The sequence below is a fragment of the Galleria mellonella genome, unplaced genomic scaffold, assembly GCF_026898425.1.
Source record: "Galleria mellonella isolate WM207_F2 unplaced genomic scaffold, CSIRO_AGI_GalMel_v1 utg588, whole genome shotgun sequence".
NCBI classification, from domain to species: Eukaryota; Metazoa; Arthropoda; class Insecta; order Lepidoptera; family Pyralidae; genus Galleria; species Galleria mellonella.
Window position 1 is genome coordinate 633549 of NW_026442124.1, and position 22508 is coordinate 656056.

The 22508-nt window shown below is 31.0% G+C and overlaps 1 protein-coding gene across 1 annotated transcript in view; it reads left to right on the plus strand.

Annotated features, from left to right (window-relative positions):
* The window catches only part of LOC113516784 (uncharacterized), a 112713-nt gene extending 93547 nt beyond the window's left edge, over positions 1-19166 (plus strand). The window contains exons 2-6 of the mRNA XM_052899584.1: positions 6222-6426; positions 8864-9097; positions 14113-14375; positions 15770-15928; positions 17552-19166. Coding sequence (XP_052755544.1) covers positions 6222-6426; positions 8864-9097; positions 14113-14375; positions 15770-15928; positions 17552-17716 — 1026 coding nt within the window. The 3' untranslated portion in view covers positions 17717-19166. The remainder of the gene's footprint in view (positions 1-6221; positions 6427-8863; positions 9098-14112; positions 14376-15769; positions 15929-17551) is intronic.
* Positions 19167-22508: the final 3342 nt, after the last annotated feature.

Below are 22508 nucleotides of genomic sequence, written 5' to 3' on the forward strand. Positions count from 1 at the left end.
TAATTTATAAAAAACATTTAATTTTAATCCCATTTTTGACGTTGACAATTTTTGTCCATGACCATCCGCGCGACTTTTGACTTTTCACATATGATTGACACTAAGATAAAAAGTAACCTATATTTATTTCCTTCACCCTTCTAAGTAGTATATCTATACTAAATTTCGTGATGATTAGCGTCAAATGTAACAAACAAACTTATTTTCACACTTATAATATTAGTAAAGATTTTCCCACGAATCTATTCTACCAAAAAAAATTTCATGTCTATATATAAAGGAATAAAATATCTATTAAACTTTTAAATACTGTTTCATAAAAAAATATTAATTACTTACATTATCTTACGAGTATTTAGTATTCTTATGTTTATATATGTTCTTTCCTTAGGTTCTTCCATTAACAATAGAGAGCCTAAACACAAGTTATATTGTCAGTAACTTAAAGTTTTTTTTATGAGAAGGAGTAAATGGAGAAAGTTCCTATGTAAATCCATATAGATTTGCATACAAACCTTCATCTCGTATTTTAAGTGCTTAAGGGTGAAATTTCCGATAATCCCGTCTTTGTGGATTCATGTCACGTCACAAAAGGAGCTTATGTTACAACAAAATTTCTTATTTCTAGCTTCGAGAGTTATGTCTGTAAAACTATTATCTTACTATTATTAATTATCTTCCGTTAGTTGCGGAATAGATTCCCGCATGTCATATCCGTTTGTATTTATAAGTGCATGTCTTTATGTATTAAACCTGGCATTTTCTATGTGCCTATCTATGTTTATGTACACGAATAAAAATGTTATCTATCAATAAAAAGAGCAAGAAACTCAACAGTTACAGTTTTGAAATATATAATTTATTCGTAATTTGTTCAATATGACTATCACAAATAATATATTAATATAACTTACATTATTTCAATTTATTTTGTACTAGCGACCCGACTCCGCTTTACATAGGTATACAAAAGATCTCTAATTTTTTAATCCATGTTACACACTGATAATATAGCTTTCTATTCATTATAAACAAAACTTCATTACTTTTCTCTTCATAATGTTAATTTTGATTAGTTTAATATTTAGATTATTCAAATTTATTCGTAGATTATGTTCAATATTTCAATTACACTTCCTTAAATAAGTAATTTACTAATAATTTAATTAGACGTCAAGCAGACGGCCTTTCACAAAACCAAAAGCCAAAACTTTGAGTAATAATATATTACGCTGACTCTTGGGATTATTTGATATTATAATTGGGATAAGAGCTATAGGCATAGATAATATCAGTACCACTTCGATATCTTGATATATATTGAATTTGTCTGGATTGATAAAAAAGATTTAAAAAAAATGATTGCGGAAAAAGAGATCATGATCCATTTCGATACTGATGACCGATATTTAATAGACTCATTATTGTATCAATATATAGATATTGTGGCTAAAATACATAGATATTGTTCTATATTACTGACTCCTATCGGACAGAAAGATTATGATGAGGAATTTAATCTGATACGATAACTATCATAAATAGCATATTAATATCTCGCACCATATAAAATAATTTTGTTTTATAAAAAAATATTCGTAGAGTAGATACTGTCCCATGTCACAATATCCTTATGCCTAATTAAGTATTCTAGGGGCAATAGAGGCTCCAGTAACATTGAGAAGTGGAATTAACATTACTAACGCGAGAGCTCGTCACGGTCACAGCTGATATCGACGCCGATTGCGCCATCTATCCTATATAGCATATATTAAATGGGTGCCTTTAATCATCAGACTTCCTATTGCTCTAGTTTGCATATGAATCCAAACACATTCTCTGTGTAAAAGCTTTTAATTGCGAAATGCTCAAGACTTATACATTGCAGTAAATATGTGTAAGTGCCTCCTGCTATTCAAATTACAGCGAGATTAATGAAATCGCGTAATGAAAACCACATGAACTACCTATATATATCACAGTTAAATTGAAATCATTAGCATCCTTTGTACGAGTATTCTACCAACGAAACTCAACATTTCCACCAAAGTAAATGTAAAGGTAGAAAAATGACAAACAATTTTAAGCTTCCTACACTAACACGACGCGTTCAGCTGTTGAATTAGTATGGAAGATTATATTTCTTGTCGTTTTTAGATTTTTTATTCACGAAATGTTCTATAGCGTGGGTACATTCTTAATTTTACGTAGCACTAACATTTTCGATTTTATTCATGCATATATATAATATTGTTACAGCTGTACCAGAAAATAATCTCATATAGGTATAATATAAATATATATAATACGTAAAATTTTCTCCTATATTTTTCTATTTCACTTCTTATTGTACCCATACTGCCTGCTAATAATTAATAATTAATGCTCCTTTCCACTCAAAGTTTGCTCGAAGAGAACTCTTACAGAGCTAAGCTCGCCTGTTATACATCTTTATTTTATATAGATTATAACTGTGTAATTTTTGTATACAATCAAGTATAAGTAATATATTTTTCTATATATAGTGAAAATCGTCATGATGGACCAACTGGTCTGCATTCATCACCTCTCTCACTGGTGCCGTGCCAACATATACTAATACCGCAAGCATAATTACCATTCCATTTTCACCCATAAAAACCCCTGTAGAACACACTCTTCATATAAAGAATAATATTTTGAAGAAATTACTATAGAAAAAATCCTTCAATCTTAACATTATCATGAAACCTTCATCGAATTGAGTTGGTTTTAAAACCAGTACAATTGATTGTCTTCTTTGAAATTGGTTGAAAAATAAATACTTCTTTAGTAACCTATTAAAAATTGTAAGATATTATTTATATCTTATTTTACATAAATTCTTCTAATCAAAAAGCTTTTGTTCTCTAGAATAGTTTCATCTAACAATTATATTTCATCCTACAATACAACATTTATTAAGATAAGTAGACATGAATAAGCCTATTTTGCCTTTTTATAGTTATTCACCCCAAAAAGGCAAAATGAAGCTATTGTAAGGTGTGTCTATCGCAATTATTTTACCCGGAAACAGTTTGAAGTAGAACCTTGAAAAGTCACATGCTTATGGTTATTTTCATAATGCTTGTGATGCCCATAATTATGATTTATCAGACTAGATTAAAATTATCAATATATTTTGTTGATAAAAAAATTTAGGTTGTTTATCGAAAAAAATGTTTAACTGCTTTAGATTCGAAATATTTAACGCTCGAAATGATTACATTTTGTTTCACAAAAAAATTTTCGTTATACAGACAGCAGATTCAAACATCATAAATAAAATACAAGCTGCATGCTATCTGATTGATATATTCATAATTTATTATTTTGTTCCACAAAAAAAAACACCGAATTGTTCGTGGCAAAATCAGTTATTTTAAATTAAAAACTAATCTATTGAACCAATTTTGATAATTTCCTATGGGACCAATTTGAAAGTATATTAATTCAGATAAAAAAAATGTTTATCCAAATCGGTTCATAAAGGACAGAGTTATAACAAACTTAAAAAATACAACCTAATTGAGAAACTCCTCCTTTTTTCAAGTCGTTAGAGAGACAATAGAAAAACGGGTACCCGCGTATCGTGATGAAGAAAAAATACTTTTCACCCTCGAAATATCATAATAGGCGACTAAGGAAACAAAACGCGATACACAGGCGATGGATAACTAGTAACAAAATCCTACGCCACAGAAAAAACCTACGATATGCTGCCTAGCCAGCATGGTTATAGTAAATTATCTCTCTCACCCAGTAGGTTACGGAATGTATAAAGAATATATACGTTTAATTATAATTAGAATAAAATTATCTCACTTTCCCTATGCAAAACACTTATTTAATATTAGACTAATTATATTTTCTCAATAACTTACTTATTTTTTTATTATTTAAAAGCTAGACAAAGTCTCTATAGAAATGGAGTCTGTGTCCAGCTTTTTAATCTATAGAAATATTTTTAATTAATAGCCTTATTACTCGCTATTTCTGTGAACAGCTGTTCACGTAAAAGTTATTAATTACCTTTTGTCACTCGTTGTCGGACTTTTTTTAAACAAGCTGATACATGTATTTAAAAAAGTTATTATCAAAATTATTTAAATGTTAAAAACCTAAAGTCCTAAGATGAAAGGTTTTCAAGTTCAATGGGAACACCTTTATACGTGGTCATCCTGGTAACCATCGTGATTTATTCTTAATCAATTGAATCATGGGTCATATGGACATACGGTGGACTGTGCTGAGGTGATGAAATGATGTAGACACGGAATTTAGTTACGAAATAAATGTATTAAATAGCAAGCAAGGAACAGAACAATATGATATATGTCAAAAAATATAAAATTAAAATTACAAATAATAAGAACATTTTAAAAGAAAATTTATATAAAAAAGTATAATAATGTCTAAAGAGTTTGCATGGGCCGGTCGCCAATAGGTCAACTGACCTAACTTCATCATCACATACCAGCATTTAATTGTGTCCTGCTGACTTATACCAGTAGCGCAAGTAGAGTTAACCATACCATTTTTATTCATTGAAAGAAATTCCTACGATGATAATGATCATCGATGGCGATAGCAGAGGCCCAATCTACGTAACCTTGGAATCCTGGTAAAAATACATCTAATATTTTCTCTGATACAATTAAGAAAACCCTGTGAAAGATTTATACTTAGAGGTATTAAAATACTTGTTATTTGTTTTCATTACAAGAATTGCCATGACATTGTAAATTCACTTAACAATTTTATGTAAAACACTAAGTTTGTACTGTAATAAAATAATTTAGTTCAAGCATAAGGGACTTAAGTACCTAAAATTATTTTATCTGTATGTGACTTTAGAATGGTTTAATAATCTAACTAAATAGTTGTTTACTAGGCTTGTAGCAAACAATTAACAATTCTATTATTGTCAAATAATTCATAAACTGTAAGGTAATAAAGGACATGTCTCGTTCAGTCACGTAGATACTCATTGGGACTTGAAACGTTGTACACATCAACGAAGATCTTTGTGGCTACAGTTCTCAACTTTGAAAACTTTAATCACAAGCTAGTACGCATATATAGAAATCACCTAAATCGATGTATCCAAGGCATACCGAGAACATTACAATTTTTGTTTTTTTATAACACAAGGGGCAAACAAGCGTGCAGCTGATAGTATGTGACTACCGCCACCTTGAGCACTCCCAACATCGGAAGAATTGCAGGTGTACTATCGGAGTTTTAAAAAGGAATATGTTCTTTTCTTGAAGCGTACGATGTCATATAATTTAAATTACTGCTGCTGGAAATTTCTTGTTATAAGCAATGTTTAGAATAACGTGATCGTTTCTTTACGAAAGTCTTAATTTGTTTAGGAATTCGTTACTAGGTATTAAGAGGTAACATGCTCAATTTCACATTTATTTTTTAATATTAGTAAACACTAGTCTGTCTGGTAAAATTGACATTTGATTATGACACACACAGTATACCTTTTTTATTTTTAAAAGGATATTCTCATATCTTACTATAAAATACATTTATTTAAATATATAAGTAATCCATTTTGTAAAAGAGAGCACCTGATCTCCAAAACATAGGCTTTGCCCAGTTTTGTTTAGCTAGGGGCTCAAAATAATTCGCCGAAGTGTTTGCTTTGTTCTTTTATTTTAGGCATATAATTCTGTATAAAGTATACATAAATTATATTTTGTTCTTTAGTTTTCGTATATTTACATTTTGGTAAAAACCTTTGGTAAATCTATAAAAAATATTAATAGTCGTAGTAATCATGATTCTTCAATCAATTGAACGTAAAAAGAAAACAATATCTTTGAAAATATCTTAAACAACGAAACCGGTATCTTGACCGATAAGTCGGGTTTAAACCATGCTTAAAAAAAAGAAAGTTCTCGATTCAATTGTATTATATCTTCTTTATTATGTTTGTTCCCTCATAACTCCGTTAGTTATAAATCGATTTGAAAATTATTTTTTTATCTAAAATGATATGCCTACTATAGACTGATCCCATAGAAATTTTATCAAAATCTAACCTGTTATTTGAATTTAAAAGCTAAAGTACTGAACCGATTTTGATAAAATTTGTATGAGATCAATCTGGTAAAAAAGGAATTATCGAAATCAGGTTATATAACTCACTTCGTTCCTACTTAATAGGTACATTATTATATTTTCAGATAGGGCCGATTCCAGATATATCATGGAAATTGGGAGGAGCAAAAATACAATTACAACCTACCAACAACATTGCGATTCATGTTACACCGCCGCCGGACGACGAAGATGACGACGAATTCGTGCCGCCGCTGCGTGTACGCAGAAAACTCAGCACCCCTCTCAGCGCGCTGTCGGGCGCAAGTGACAGACTTATTAATATATCACGTAAGATATTTTTTAACATAAAATTTGATGTTGTGGGTGATCATTGGCGGAGGTAGTGACTTACCATCAAGTGAATCACAAGCTCGTCGGCCCGCTGTGTTAAAAAAAGTTTTGTATTAAAAGGATCGAAAGTGTATATTTTAACTGTAACTTTACTGTACTTAACTATGTACCCATATTTGTTGAGAATATCAATATCAATACACACTACGTAGTCTGATATTATAAAACAAGTGTTACTATAATATACCTAATGAAAAGATAACTACATTTTATACTAATAATTACATTTCAACAACAACAAATTAACAATTACAGTCACATCAATTATTCGTTTAAGTTCTATTAATATAAACTACACTCATGTGAGTGTGTCTCCCTCTGGTGACAATAGTTTCTAGACGGCCTTTATTATATACAAAGACCTTTAAACAAGTAATTACATAGTAATTTATCTACCGCCGTTCCTAAATAAATTTCTTACAAACTCACAAAATTAATTGAGTATTCTCGACAAATAAATTAAGTTGCAAATAAATCCAGCTGTTATCACAATTACAATATTGCGGCCGGATATAATAATATAAAGTATTTAAAGTTTATAAGAATTTTCTAAGTTGAAATTGTTTCAAACAAACAAATTAAAGTATTTTTGGTTTAATAGGAGTTTTTAATAAGAGCAATAAAAACCGAAACAATATTTTTTAATTTTTTTTCTGTCTGTCTATATGTTTCGGCATCACACAAAACTACTGCGCCAAACTGAATTTAATTTTCACAATTATGTTCCTGATTGTCTAAAATAAAAACTGGTTATATTTTCTATTGATACCCCATCTAGAAATTATATATTTCTATGGTTTTCCTAGTTCTGAAATCCACGCATATGCAATAACGATAGGTAATTATAAAAAAAAATATTTACTTTCTATACATTAATACTCCAAAACAATAATTGTCTATCGTGTCTTATGTAATTCATTATGTTTATCTTATATATGTATTAAGATAAAAAATATCTACAAAAATGGAAATGATAAATATAAACACATGTTCTAATAACTTGTTATAACTATTCAGACTAGGTTTAGTAACTGTCTCACTAAAAGGGTTTAAATGTTTTCCAGTTTACCATTTATAGTCTGCTATTAAATTAGTTATCAACCTTCGAATAACTCGATTCGCTGCAATTCGATTATAAATCTAATTTACAAAAAAAAATGTACCCAATTTCACAACGCTTGAAGTCGAAATTACACCTGTCTTACCGTCACATACACGATTACTATCGATGGGGAACATTTATTATTTAAAATATAAGTTATTTTACAGTGATTTTTAGGTTAGAAATATATCTACAAATAGCCCTTGCGACTGACTATGAGTCACACGTATATATTCAAAAATAATTAAAAATTTTTCATCTATTATTAATGTACTAGTATATCAATAACATTGTAGATGTCCATAAGCAGTAGCTCAACTAATAACAATACTTACCCCGGATTGATGTAGAAAAATATGTACTTAAATGCCGCCTGCTTCGATTTTTTCTAATCTCATAATAAGTATTTTAATATAATATTTACACTTCAATAGTATTTGTAATTCGTATTTAATAATTTGCCAAATGTATTAACGTAAATGTACCTAAATGTCCAGAGAGAAATTTCATTCTAATATTAACGCTATCTTTCGATTACTAAGAATGGGCTTTTATACGCACGAGCACGGGAAATACAGAGTTTCATATTTTTAATGAAATTCTCTCGAAATTCATTTGTTTGACGACCTTGATAGTGTGATGGTTTAACAACACCGTCTCACGTTCTGATGGTCTCAAATTCAAACCCCGCGTAATATTCTTGAATACCTCTTTGTATAAGTCTGAGTGTTATCCAGATATAATTTTTAATATAAATATTTACAAAAAAAAAGCATATAATCCTATTAACAGACAGTGCTTGTAATGTGCACAGTACAAATAGCACCATTTAGTTTCTAATCAATTAGAAACTAAATGGTGCTATGTAAAAGGGCCTATAGTATTGTAATGTAATGTAAATTGGACTCTCTTTTCTCTCTCTCTCGGACCGTGGTGCGTATGAGTCGTGGCTAGTACAGCCAACCCAGCTCCGCCCAGAAGCACAGAAGCTTCCTGGTATCTTTACGGATCTCACCGTTCCAAAGATTTCTAAACGTTGATAGGCCACAGCTTCACATTCCAGGATTACATGAGCAGCCGTTTCTTCGGCATCGAAATAGCCTCGACATAGAGGCCTGACTGTGGCTCCTATTGTGTTTTTTTTTTTATACAACTTAGAATGGCAAACAAGCTGAAGGCCCATAAATATTATTTATTATTTACTAAAAACTAATTCGATTTTTATAATACTAAAATGTACTATTAATGATAAGTTGTATTCTTGGTATACAGAAGCGCGTACGACTCAATCTCATTCACTCTCGCCTCTGGACCGCACCAAGCGTCGATTTAGTACCATGGTGTCAAGCGCGGCAGCAGCGGCGGTGTCTCGAAGACTCTCCGCAACCATAGGCTGGTGTCTCGCCACCCACACACAAGTAAAGCCTCAGATCGTGAGGCAAGGTCGTGCCTTATGTCTCCAATACATAAAAACACAAATCCGAAGATCTTCAGTTTGCCAGAAAAAAAAAGGAAAATAACATTAGGAAAATATTTATTAAAAATCGTTTAAAAAAAATATTACATTAAAAATAAGTACAGATAAAAATATAGTATGGTATGATCAGAATTATTATATATATATTTTTTTAATTTTCTATATAAATATGATGAAAAAATAGTATGTGTGGACTAAAAATAGTACATATATCAATACAAAAAATGTTTGCTTACATTTTGAAAAAAAATGTTTTGATTGATTAATACCTACTAATGCCTACTATGTTTTGTGATTTCCAACCATTCCCAGATATTCAGTTTTATCCTCTTACCGTATATGTGTTCAATTTGGTGCGCATTTTTATTATTAACACTATAGCCATTGTCTATAGCTCCTCACTAGCTTTACATTATATATATTTTTTATAATTTTCCATATAAATACACGCTCTTAAAAAATATTGAAAAAATAGTGCTGGTTTTAAGTGGCTGTCTCTTGAGGTGCACTGACTTAAAATAATACATATATTCAATACATATCCAGTTATAATAGGGAACAATTGCATAGACGTGTGATGGGGGGAACATATTTGAAAAAAAAATGTAAGTATGTAAGTAGTATAACGTGGAATTTATATACGATCAAATATTATTTGATGCAACTATTGTTGTCAAACACATTTGATAATTTTTATAAATAAAATTAAATATAAATAAATTATAAATAAAATTAGTAGGCATTTTTTTTTTACAAAGGCCTATACTCGTATTTATTCCAAGAGGAAAACAGAAGAAGGAAGCTCATTAGCTCATATTACGAGCCTTAACTAGTATTAGTTTACCATATTATGCTTACTTACATACAATTTTTTTAACTTGTTCCACCCATCACACATCTATGCAATTGTTGTAGTTAGATATGTACTCATTTTTTAAATGAAATTTGGGATACGGATAGGATTTATCCTTACTTATCACATAGATTCACGCGGATGGAATCGCAGGATACAGTTAGTATTCTTATAAAGTTGTAACTGAAATTTTTTATGATGATGGCAAAATGTGTTTGAAAAAATATAAAGCACAATATGATGTAGGCATAAAGTTTTATATGGAAGATTTATATGCACTACATATCTATAATTCTATGGTTCACTAGCAGAGTAGTTTTTAAGTAATCAACCAGAAATATTAAAAAATGTTTTACTTCGTATTTTTTTATAAATGGAGACTTCGGAAAGTTGTTATCTGTTGAGGAGATCCCGCAAGAAAGTCAACAGTTATTCTTTCAAATCTGTGTTAACATTATGTATATTTATTTAAATGCACTATGTCTAAAATTACATGGTCATTAAAGAGCCCATGCATAATCAAAATGACAAATGTGCATGTACATCATGCACATTTGTCATTCCAGTAATCGTTTAGTTTGTTTGTTCAATAAATTTTTTAATAATTATTTTTATCTAATTTTAAAATCATTGAGATCTTATGGAAATCGCTGTATAAATAAAATATTTGAACACCATTACAAAGTTGCCCTTTAATAATATTAGTGCGATTGTAAAACTAGTTATATCCTATGGCACTGTACTTATAAATTGATAATAATAATAATAAATCATTTATTCAGCTACAAAACATATCAATATAAATGACAACTTTAAACATTTAATGGTAGTAGCTCAAAAGGCTCAAAATTGTCCCCACTCAGATTAAGCTGCAGCGTACATATTACTGCAGCGCTGATTTTCAGTGGGAAGTGGCAGTTAAATTTATAATATACTTAATATATGTTAACTGGGTCTTATAGTTGATACCAATGTCATAATTATGAATATAATAATATAGTATTTATTGTATAACATATACAATACAAGAACGTATAATGAAGATAAATGGAATAATTATGTATAGTTGTGTTATGTAAACTGTTTTTGTACTTGAAACAAATGTGTTTTAACGATATTTAAAAGAGGAAACTGAAATGGAACTAATAACTAGAAGAGGTAAATTATTCCAACATTTCGTGGCAGAATATTTAAAACTTCCACGAAATGCTACAATTTTGTATGTGGGGTGTAGATATATGGGTGGTATCAAATAAGGATGTGAGATTCTATAGCTACGCGCCAAAAATGAAAGCTTCTCAAATAAATAAGTTTTTTTTTTTTTTTATTATTCTAAGAAGCAACACCGCAAAACGAAATTATGATGAAAAATATCCTTTGTTGATTTAGGATTTGGTCTATCTGTGTGTAAAGTTTTATTACATTCTACCGTTTAGTAACAAACGTCCAAACACCCAAATTCCATATTTGTAATATTAAGTAGAACTAACAGTTCCGGCAACTTTTTCTCCATGAATTATAATAAAAAGTAGGCTCCATATTGAGCAAGATACATTCTGTTTCAAATTTTATTCAAACCAAATCCATTCATTCATTTAAATTTCATTGGGTAGCAACATACAGATATATTTACAAAATTTCTTCTATAATATTAGTATACTAGTAATACGACCCGATCGGGGGAAGGGATTATTAGTAATGGGAAGGTTAGTCTCCATCGCTATCAATAACTAATTCAGTGACTAATTTATCGTTGAACTCGTCACGATGGGCTGACTGACCTGCCTTTTCATCCTCCCAAGAACCAATTATCTCTCACTGGTGCCCCGCTAGTGTATACCGATAGCGCAGGCAAATATCGTTCCATTATCATCCATCAAAAAAAATATGACCCGATCACGCATACATGCAAATTACAGGTAAACCTTCTCTACAAAAATATCTAAAAAATGTCATTTAAAAACTCATATCAAAATTCATTACGTAATTGTAAGAAATAAATGGAAAAATTGCCGTGGATAGCAACTTTGTTTTATACTATTGGGGTTCTTTTTTATTTATTTATTAGACTCATAAAACAGAGCGTAACTATAAAAAAAATTAAGTAGTAGTTACATTTGTGATTTGACTAGGTTACAATCCTATTACATTATGTGCACAAGTGCTTAAGTAATTCATGTAAAGCAAGCACATAAAAGCCTATATAAATATATAAAAGATAACACTATATAACAAAAAAATCATCTATTCAATTATATCTTACAAAATAGAGAACAAGTTTTTTCTAAAGAGTAAATATTTTGTACCGAATATATTGATGAATATGCGGTCGAGCAGTAAGGTAAGTGGACACATCCTTACCACAGGATCGTAATAAGAAGCGTTATTTCTATAGACTTGTAATATATTTTTGAGTAGGATTACATGCTTTGTACCTCGTATTAAAATTCAAATTTAGCAGTAATGATGGCAAATGTATGACGTTATGAATGATTTTACACAGTCAGTATGTCACTACGCTGACGACGTTTCTCTAGAGATGTAATATGAAAGTGTTCAAATTTGTTTTCATAAGAGCTCAATTTGCGAAGCAAGCCCGTTCGAAATGCGAGTATATTAAAGTATTTTTGCTGAATATTCTCAAAATTAATATAGTATAAGGTTTTTTTATTACAAATATTATAAAAGTACTCGTAGCTCACAGATACTATTATATATATATATATTAGTATCTATCTGTATCTTTGTTCTGTTATTACGCAAAACTTTTGCACTAAATTAGATATAGCTTTTACAGATACATCAAAGTTTCAAACTTAAAATCTAATGTATATTTTATCTTGATATGCCATCTACAAGTTCTCTATTTCAATAGTTTTCTATTCTACGAAATCCACGTGTACGAAGTTTCAGACAAACAAATATTAAATAATGAGGTACACTGTACCATTCATTCTACCCTCCACCACCCTTTACTTATTAAGTATTCTGAGCCTTTGCTGCCTGCCTTACAAGGTCAAATTGCCGACAAAAGGCGCAATTTTTACAACATAACAGTTCTGTATTCATATGTAGGCACTTTATTATAAAAATTACGATGAATACGCTTACATTTCTACAACCTTTGAAACTCAAAGGCAATAACTAGTGACAGCTTGAAATACCGCCACAAGAATAAACATCAAATATTTAACAATTACCTTCAGGCGTATTCAACAAATTCAACAGACGATTTTTCTCTATTTAATTAGGTGCCATGTAACTAAGTACTTAGTTACTTAAAAAATGGAGCTGTACACATTTTATATTGTCGGTATTTTTTTAAACGTTTTTATTCCTTTTTCGACCCATTTCAAAAAAATAATTTTTAGTACACTAGATATACAAGTACTGCTCCAAATTCACATCCAGTTGTTTGCTTGACGATGAATAAATCAAGTCGACCTCCACGCGGTTTCCCTGGAAACCATCGTGGTTAATTTTTGATGAATTCATCACGATGAGCCAACTGACCTACTTCATCCTCACCTATCATCCCTCACTGGTGCCCCTGCCAGCATATCTCGATAGCGCAGGCGGGGTGACCATTCATACATTAACAAAAACTCATAAGTTGCTATATCTAACGTCTTATCTCCTTTGTAACCAATTATTTTACTTCCACATCCTATCGGTAAAATCGAAATACAGGCATGCAAGCACAATTGCTAATAAAGGGACAAAATTTCCCCTTGACATTACCATAGGACCTGTCAGAATATCAGCACTTCTAACAATAAATAATGTGCCCGCTGTTGATGGTACCCTCTAGTCATTTTTAGGGTTCCATCCCTCCAAAAAAATAACGGAAACTTTATAGAATCACTTCGTTGTCCATCCGTGCGTCCGTCTGTCAAGACTTTTTATCTTAGGAACGCGTGGAGGTATTAACTTTAAATTAATATCATATACTCAGGTCTACAATTTCTTAGTGGTAAAAAAATCAAGCTTCTAAATCGACGCAATCAAAAGATACGGCCATTTATGTCCCGTTTATGTCGCATAATTTGCGTTTTTTTTTTTATTCTGGACATTATTCTTCTGAACAAAAATATTCAATGTGTACTTCTCATAAGAAATTGTTTTGTGGTAGTAATTTTTTTCTATTCCTTACTATTCTATGCAGTCTTTAATACAAAATCTTTCTTTGACAGATAATAGTGATGAAACGAATAGAAGGGATGCTGGAGACGGAATGTGGGGAAGAAGCACAGACTAATATTGAGACGGGTGTGCTATCAGCGCTTCGAGCGCTGTGTGCAGCTTTAGAGAGGAAGCGACCAGATGCCTTCCGTCATGTGGCGAGACAAGCGACAAGAGCGCCTACAGCCATGCTGCGATCCGATACCGCATTAGCCGAACTGTCACTAGCACTAGCTAGGCGAATCACCAGGGAGAATATCACGTGGTCTAAGGTTGGTATAAAGAGGGTGTACATGGTTAACACAGTATGTTCCGTGTGTGTGTGTATGTGTCCATAATTATATTCCTGTCTTTAAGCAGCGATTTGGCCACCTAATCAAAAATAATCACTGTTGCCTATCATCATCATCAAATCAATCGTGGCCTGTAAAAAAGAACACCAATGTGGGCTTCACAGAATACACTGTGACACTTGAATCAAACATAGTTATATTATTTGCTCTTACATATGCAGGCATAGCTACTGGACAGCAGAAAATACGAGTAAAATATGATCTATATGAGTATACCCCATATTCATACACAGAATTTTTATCAAAGCTCTCTGGTAAAAAATACCACATACCACCAATTATACTGTTTTAATAATATATTCAACTATATCGTCATTATAAATAATTCTTAAAAATTATGTAAATAAAGCAAAAAATAACATTCTTAAGTACCCACTTACTGTAATTCTATTTCTTTATTTGATTTCCAATGTCGACTATTGTTTAGAAATAGAAATATTACTATAATATTGAATAGATATCCCTTGTTTAGTTAACTAATAATAAATAGGTAGTATTAAGTATAATGTGGCTTACCGAGACTTTATTTTTTACAAAAAAATACAAGACAAAGCAGAACTTGTAAACAATCGTCCAATTAGAGCCTTTTATAAACAGCTACCTGCATTTAAATTCTCATTTTAATTAGACCTACGAACAATGCTTTCGATTAAACAAACGAACATACCCTCTGTTGTATCTCAGCGCCAAGTTCTATAGTAAATATTATTATATAGGATAATAACTTGATCAATTATTCATGAAGCTATTGACGCATTTAAATATAATTTTATAGTTTTACAATATCTTCTATGGCCTAGACTTGACTTAATGATCACTTTTTATTTCTAGACACATCAACCAAGAGATAAATTATTCGCAGTCGCGCCATACTTATGCGCGAATTTTTGTTCACTTATTTATTGTATATGTTTCATCGAAACAAAAATATTAAAGATTTTATGGAAATAATGGCAGATATCGGATAATCTGATCCATAACCTTTTCTTCTCGAATAACCGTATTGATATGACAATAGTTTCCGTGAGCCGTCGGTTTACTAAAGTAAAATGATTTTAATATTTTTGATAACAATTTAAAATACCATTATATTGTTTGAAAACACTAAATATACAAAAAGTAGCACACATGTTTAATCTATTGTCCCTCGCCTATTACTTTACCACATCTCACTCACTAGTACTCCGCTAGTGTATACCGATATAACAGAAGGATTACTAGCCCATCATCATTCATAAAAAAATACACACGTTACTACATTACACTGTAAACTGTTTTAAAAATATTTAAGTATAACTTATAATATATTTCAGATAGCAGCTGTATATTGCGTCTGTGGGGCATTAGCCCGTGAAGCAGCTGAAGCTGTAGATGAAGAACCCGCCCTCGAGTTGGTAGCGGCGCCGGCAGCTGCCATTGCTGACCTTTTGCACGAGGAAACTGGCTCCTGGATATCTTCTAATGGTGGATGGGTAATATCAAATAATACACAATCCGACAATCTGTCTCTCGAGCTCATTAATAAAATCTAAATAAAGTATTTTACTTTTCTACAAACGCTTCACCAGAAACAGCGTAACCTTTTTACTCTTGAGTAAATATAATTTTTATTGTTATAACTGAAATTCACATTTTGTTCTATTAAAAAAAAAGATTGTTTTAGTTTTTAAATATGCATGCTCCATCTAGAAATGCACGGCTTAGCCTGTCCGTATATCACATCATCAAAACATTTTCATCTTTTATCTTCGTCTTTAAAAAGTTTATTGAAACTAACAGAAGATAAAATATATTTTCTGTCAGTTTCAATAAACTTTCAGGAATATTAGATTATAGATTAGAGATCCTATGAGGACATTTGAATGATAATAGTTGCGGGTTCGATCCCCATACATTTATATTCATGAATTATGTCTGGGTGTTATCTTTATATTATGCCGATGTATGTATTTAATTAGGCATACAAGTTATATAGATACGTTGTACGACACACTTTTGTATGGCTCATAAATACATTATTCGCAAATACAATGGGTGTAATCATACTAATATTTATAAATATGAAAGTGAGTTTGTTTGTTTTTACTCTATAGCACCTTAACGGCTTAACCAACCACTATGTAATTTGGTATACACGTACTGTAGGGGATAGAGAAGAATATAACAGAAAACTTATCACGATCACGCGGACGAAGTCACGAGTAAAAAGTAGTTTGATTATAATTTTACAAGATGTAATTTATTTCTCTTCTTTATTAGGTGCACTCTAAAGATACTGGGGGAAAGGGATTGTTAGTAATGGAGACTGAGAATCCTATTGCTAGCAATATACCAAACAAGATCGACCTCCTCGCGGTTCTCCCTGAAAACTATCATGGTTAATTTCTGATGAATTCATCATGATGGGCTATCTGGCCTGTTTTCATTCTCATCTATCACCCTTCACTGGTGCTCCGCCAGCGTATCCCGTTAGCGCAGGCGGGGTTTACCATACCATTTTCACCCATCAAAAAAAAACACTTAAGATACACGTATAGATTAACGATTTTTATGTCATATACCATTATAAGTACGTAATAAATTATAAACCTTAGATAAAACCAACAGTAAAATTTTTATCACTACTACCCACCTAGTAGTGGATAAGACACATAACTCCTAGTGTTAACCGCAAGCGATATCAAGTGCTATAAGTCACACACTCACAGTTCAATATCTGCTAACTTATATCTATGTATTTATAGTTAAATTATATAGGTGCCCATACAAAATACACCTAATATTACGTATATAACAAAAACTTACCTACACATACATAAATATTTTTACTAATACCCTTCTGTTTTTCTAAAAATATTCTAATATTTAGTTTTACATATATTACTATCCTTACATATCTCTCACTATTGAAAAGAAAAATAAAAATTAAAAAATGAAGAATATAAAAATTAATAGTAATTATATATGTATTTTTTGTTGGTGATCAGTAAACTATTTATCAATAATATCATAATAAGTACATTATATCTAATGTAAATAAATATATGTAAGAGATAAAATATCATTCATATCTATGTGTATTATTTATTTTACAGAATGGGTTGATAGAACGACTACGTGCCAGTGAGTGTGACCAAAGATCTGAGAAGCATCTACAAATGTTGGTTACGTTTTTTGTCGTAACATGCTTTGTGCTTCTTTTTCTAAGATGGGTCCTACATTTACATCCCGCTTATTATGATAATCATAACCAGACGTAATATCTTTGTCAATTCTAGAAAGGGAACCACTTTGGATTGTAGTCACACCTATATACGAGGTGGAATCGTATTCATATCGTTTTAAAAGAGTATTCTACTACTGATACATTTTATAAAATAAATGTAATATTTAAAATACCTACGACAACAAAATTATAAACCGTGTTATAGGACTACCTTTATACAAATGTAATATGACGTGTTTAAACTTTTGTTTTTTCTGTCGCTTTAAAACATAAATTTAAAAAAATAAAATCTATTTCATGTGCAAAGCAAATTCTAATTGCATAGTAATATATCTTTAATTTTAATATACGAATATGGCTGATGTAAAAATAAAGATTGCTCTTGTTTCCTAATGTTCATAAACTTAATGTATCCGATTCATACAAATAGAACCTTACCTGCATCTATCGTTACGAAACACAAAATATCATGAAATTACGTATGATTTATCGCAAAATTTTATCATGCTAATATAACTATTGACATTTTCATTAATTACTGCGCAAAAATACAAATTATGTCGCAGCTAGCAACATATTTTTCTTCTAATTCAATTCTAATGATTATTCATTATAATTCTTCGAAAATATCTAAATCCTACACGTATTCTAATCATTTAGTCAGTCAGAAACTAACAGACTAAATGAACAGTCCTAATCTAACTAATAATTATGCAATAACTAGCGTATTAAAATTCTTTATACCTTATTGTGTGCAGTACAAATTTAGCAACAATAAACGATAATGGTTGATCATGTATCACGTCTACTTGTATTTATTAAGTCATTACACGAATTTTTGTGAGGATTGACATAGGTACAGCTCTAGCATAACACTTAAATTGTATGACGAAGTTAAAAAATAACTAGCAGTACATAAAAAAAATATTCCTTTTAATGGCAGTATGTTATAATTATCTTTATGTTGTTTAAATGAGTGTGATTTATATATCAATTATTCAAAAAATACATTTTATTTACAATAGATTATAACATTATTAGTATCTTACTAAAACGTCACAATATCAATTAATTCACATTGTAATATTTTTATTAAGTAATTATTTATTATAATATACCAATACCTATTTATATTTACATACAGTAACTTTTATGTACTTAGATATACATTTGAGGTAGGTAGGTATACGTATAAATACTAAAGAAACAATTGTACTTACTAGTTTAATTTTAAGGAAAGTGCTTCATCAAACTTCTTAGAGGTAAATACCATAACAATGTTAGTTTGGTAATAGAAGTACCCAGTACCTACTACTTTTCCTAAGGTTTGGATTAATTTGTGAATATAATCATGGCCACAAACTATATAAAGACCTTGTCATGTAAGACAAATAAATAGCTAAGTATTGACAATTCTATATATGTACCTAAAGTAAGTAAAGTTATTGTAAGTATTTATTAATTATTAAAGTGTTATCAACATATTTTTACTTTTCTTTTCCCACTCAGACACCCTAACAAAACCGAATTTATTTTTCCTTATATAGTATTTCGTCGTGTGGTTTCAGAATAGAATGGGTTACCGGTTCCTTTCCCGTGGGTGGCATAAAAGGTGAATAAGGGTCCTTAATGGTCTATGACACGCCTGCCAAGCGTGGCCACTACTGACATACAAATAGAGGGAGGCCTATATTCAGCAGTGGACAGTTAACAGATGATGAATATAGCTATAAATTTTGAATATGCTGAATATTTAGTAGGTTCTTATTTAATTTTTTCCCACTCTACCACATTTAAAAATAGATTATTAGGTTGAACAAAACTCTTCGTAATTGTTTGTCTAATGGATCTCTTATTCAGCTGAAACATTAGTAAAGTGGTTATAATAATTGAGCGTTTAAGTAATTTTAGACCAGCAACAATTTCTTCAGCCGCGTTTCAAGTCAAGTTTGTTTCTATGGGACCAAAACAGTAATATACCTTATTAAATTAAAAATTATTTTAAAATAGGTCCAATTGACGTTGACAAAGATATCATCTAAAACACTTATAAACAGACGAATTTAATACAGTGAAATATCTTTCATAAAATTACTTATTTTTGTTGTCATTATACAAAATAATAGGTTTAATATCTCTACATATAGTTCTCTAGCCTCCTTGTCACCGCTGATTCAAGCATGTGACCAGGTTCAACTAAAGCATGTGATAGTTCTGGTGTTCTAATAAAATCAGAAATTGAGTCAACGAAAGGTTTACAAAGAGGAAGTGTTAAAAATAGTTTTAGACCAATTTTTCAAATATGTGTGAACCGAAGCACCTGGTAACTAGCTTGGTCCGCTTAACTCAGTTCAAATACGGGCTATGAGAATTGTCGACGGTCTCAAGCTCACCGGCGTTACCTGATAACGCCGGTGAGCTTAAGATCGTCCTTAAATTGTTACCTTGTCTTTTTTTTGGTAAGTAGTTAGCGTTGCCTATAGACATAAGCATTAGCTTATGGTACATAAGAGAATATATTGTTTCGCCCACGATAATTTCTTCGACTAAGGTGTTATGCCTCTGTACCCTGTAAATTCACTGTTATATCCCACCCTTCATACCGAAACAGTTTAAGGCGAGACTTTAGTTTTTCTTTTATAAAATATATTTTTCTTACTTTTTATGTAATCGTCTTTGATGATGCCCACGATAATTTCTTCGATATGTTCTATGCCTCTGTACCCTGTAAATTCACTGTTATATCCCACCCTTCATACCGAAACAGTTTAAGGCGAGACTTTACCTTCCTTTATATGTTCTACCGCTTGTATAATTGATTGTATACTGAAAAATTGTTGAAATGATGGCTACAACTTTTATCATCACGCAGCTCGCTATCTATAAGAATTTCATCCTCACACACTTGAACCTAAATAGTCCCGTACAGTGCGGATTCAAATGAAGCTTCTCCCGCAAACGCTCAGGATGTAGAATAAGCACCCTAACAAGGTTTTCCCAAAACTACAGTATGTGGTTTTTCAAAAAGGGTGTATTAAACTTTTTTCAGGGTCAATACCGGATTTGCAACACCTCTAGTTTTGCAGGCAGCTATAGGCTGCAGTGACCTTTAACTATCAGACGGACTGTATGCTTAATTGCTACCTTCGTAGTACAAAAAAAATTGTACAAGTAATAATTCATATAAATTATTATTACTCTAATTATTAAATCTATTATTGGTTTTCTCTACCTACCCAAGTAAGAGTCCTGACATTAAGTTAAACAGAATCATAAACTAAAAATCGTTGTTAAAATTTTTCTGCTCAATAAACCATTGTGCCAACAAAATCGTACTTTGATTCAGTAAAATACATTTGGTACGGCAACTTTATACACTAATAGGTGCTTAGATTATAAAGTATGTTATACTAAGCCTATGAATAGGTATAATATCGGATTTCCCTTCCACATGATGGAGAGATCTCGAATGTATTCCGCCGCTTGAAACCCTTACGAAAATCGAAAAGGTTCACAAGTGACCCCCACAAATAACTAGACTAACTCTCTGGACATAATATACACGACTGTAATCCCCAGTGCTTGTCCACTGCCATTCCATGTCATTTCATTTGAATCAAACATGACAGAACGAACTTACCGCCGTCTCTTGAATTAATTTATTTGTTAGAGGTGTTTTCCATCGCTAAAACTGTACCTATTGTCTATTTCAATGAAACTTAATAAAAAGGTAACCAAATTTTCTTATCACAGAAACATTGTTTAAATGAAATTAGTAATAAATTGAAACATTCAATCAATTAATCGATTTTTCATTTATTACTGCTATTGAACATCAGCAAATTATAAGATTCGAACTCACGACCTTTAAATATTTCTAAAATCCAAAAGAACAAACGTATCATAAAGAGACTCTAGATTCAATTTCAATCAGATAATAATTAATATGCTTATCATATACGTCGTTATTTAAAAACCTTATGACACACAAAAAACAAAAAATGCACAAGCATCATAAAAAAATATATACATAATAAAATGCTAACCCCGTTTGTATTAACGGTTTATGCTGGCAACACCAGTGAGGAATAAAGAAATAGACTGATCAGTAGGCCTTCGGTACCAAATTCAACGATCATTAACCACGATGAATTCTCTGGAATTGGACCACAAGATTGTCAACCTAACAAGATATGTTAATAGCATTGAGACTGCTACTCCCTGTTACTAAAAATCGCTTTTTATCTTTGGGTTTGGGGTTAATTACCGTTTATTACAAACTATAATAAAAACATTATAAAGCAATAAAAAAATCTTTTTTTGGTATTTCCAGACATTTATAGGTGAATTAACAAGACTCCTCCAGTTTCTTCTTTCTCCGTTTAATTATTCCGCAAAAAATGTAAACAGCTACTTCAATACACAAATTGGCAATAAACAATTGGCACTAAAACACACACACACACAAAACAATCGTATCGTAAATAAGAAACTGTGCAGAAATTTATCCGCCAATTACATAGTTTAAAATCGTTTTCAAATTATATTTCCCATATCTGTAATCTTATACTGTGACACTTTGTTATCACTAATTTATTATTAATTCTGGGTAATATCGTTTTATGGGGGGTTATATCTTCATCTAAAGATAAAAACTATATGTAAGAATATATATAAATATTAGTAATAGCACAGTATATTGGGGAGAAGTGATTGTTAGTAATGCGAACTACCAGTCCCATTGCTAGCAATATGCCGTCATATCGACCTCGACACAGTCCCCTTGAAAAGTATCATATGAATTCCTGGTTTATTCATCACGATGG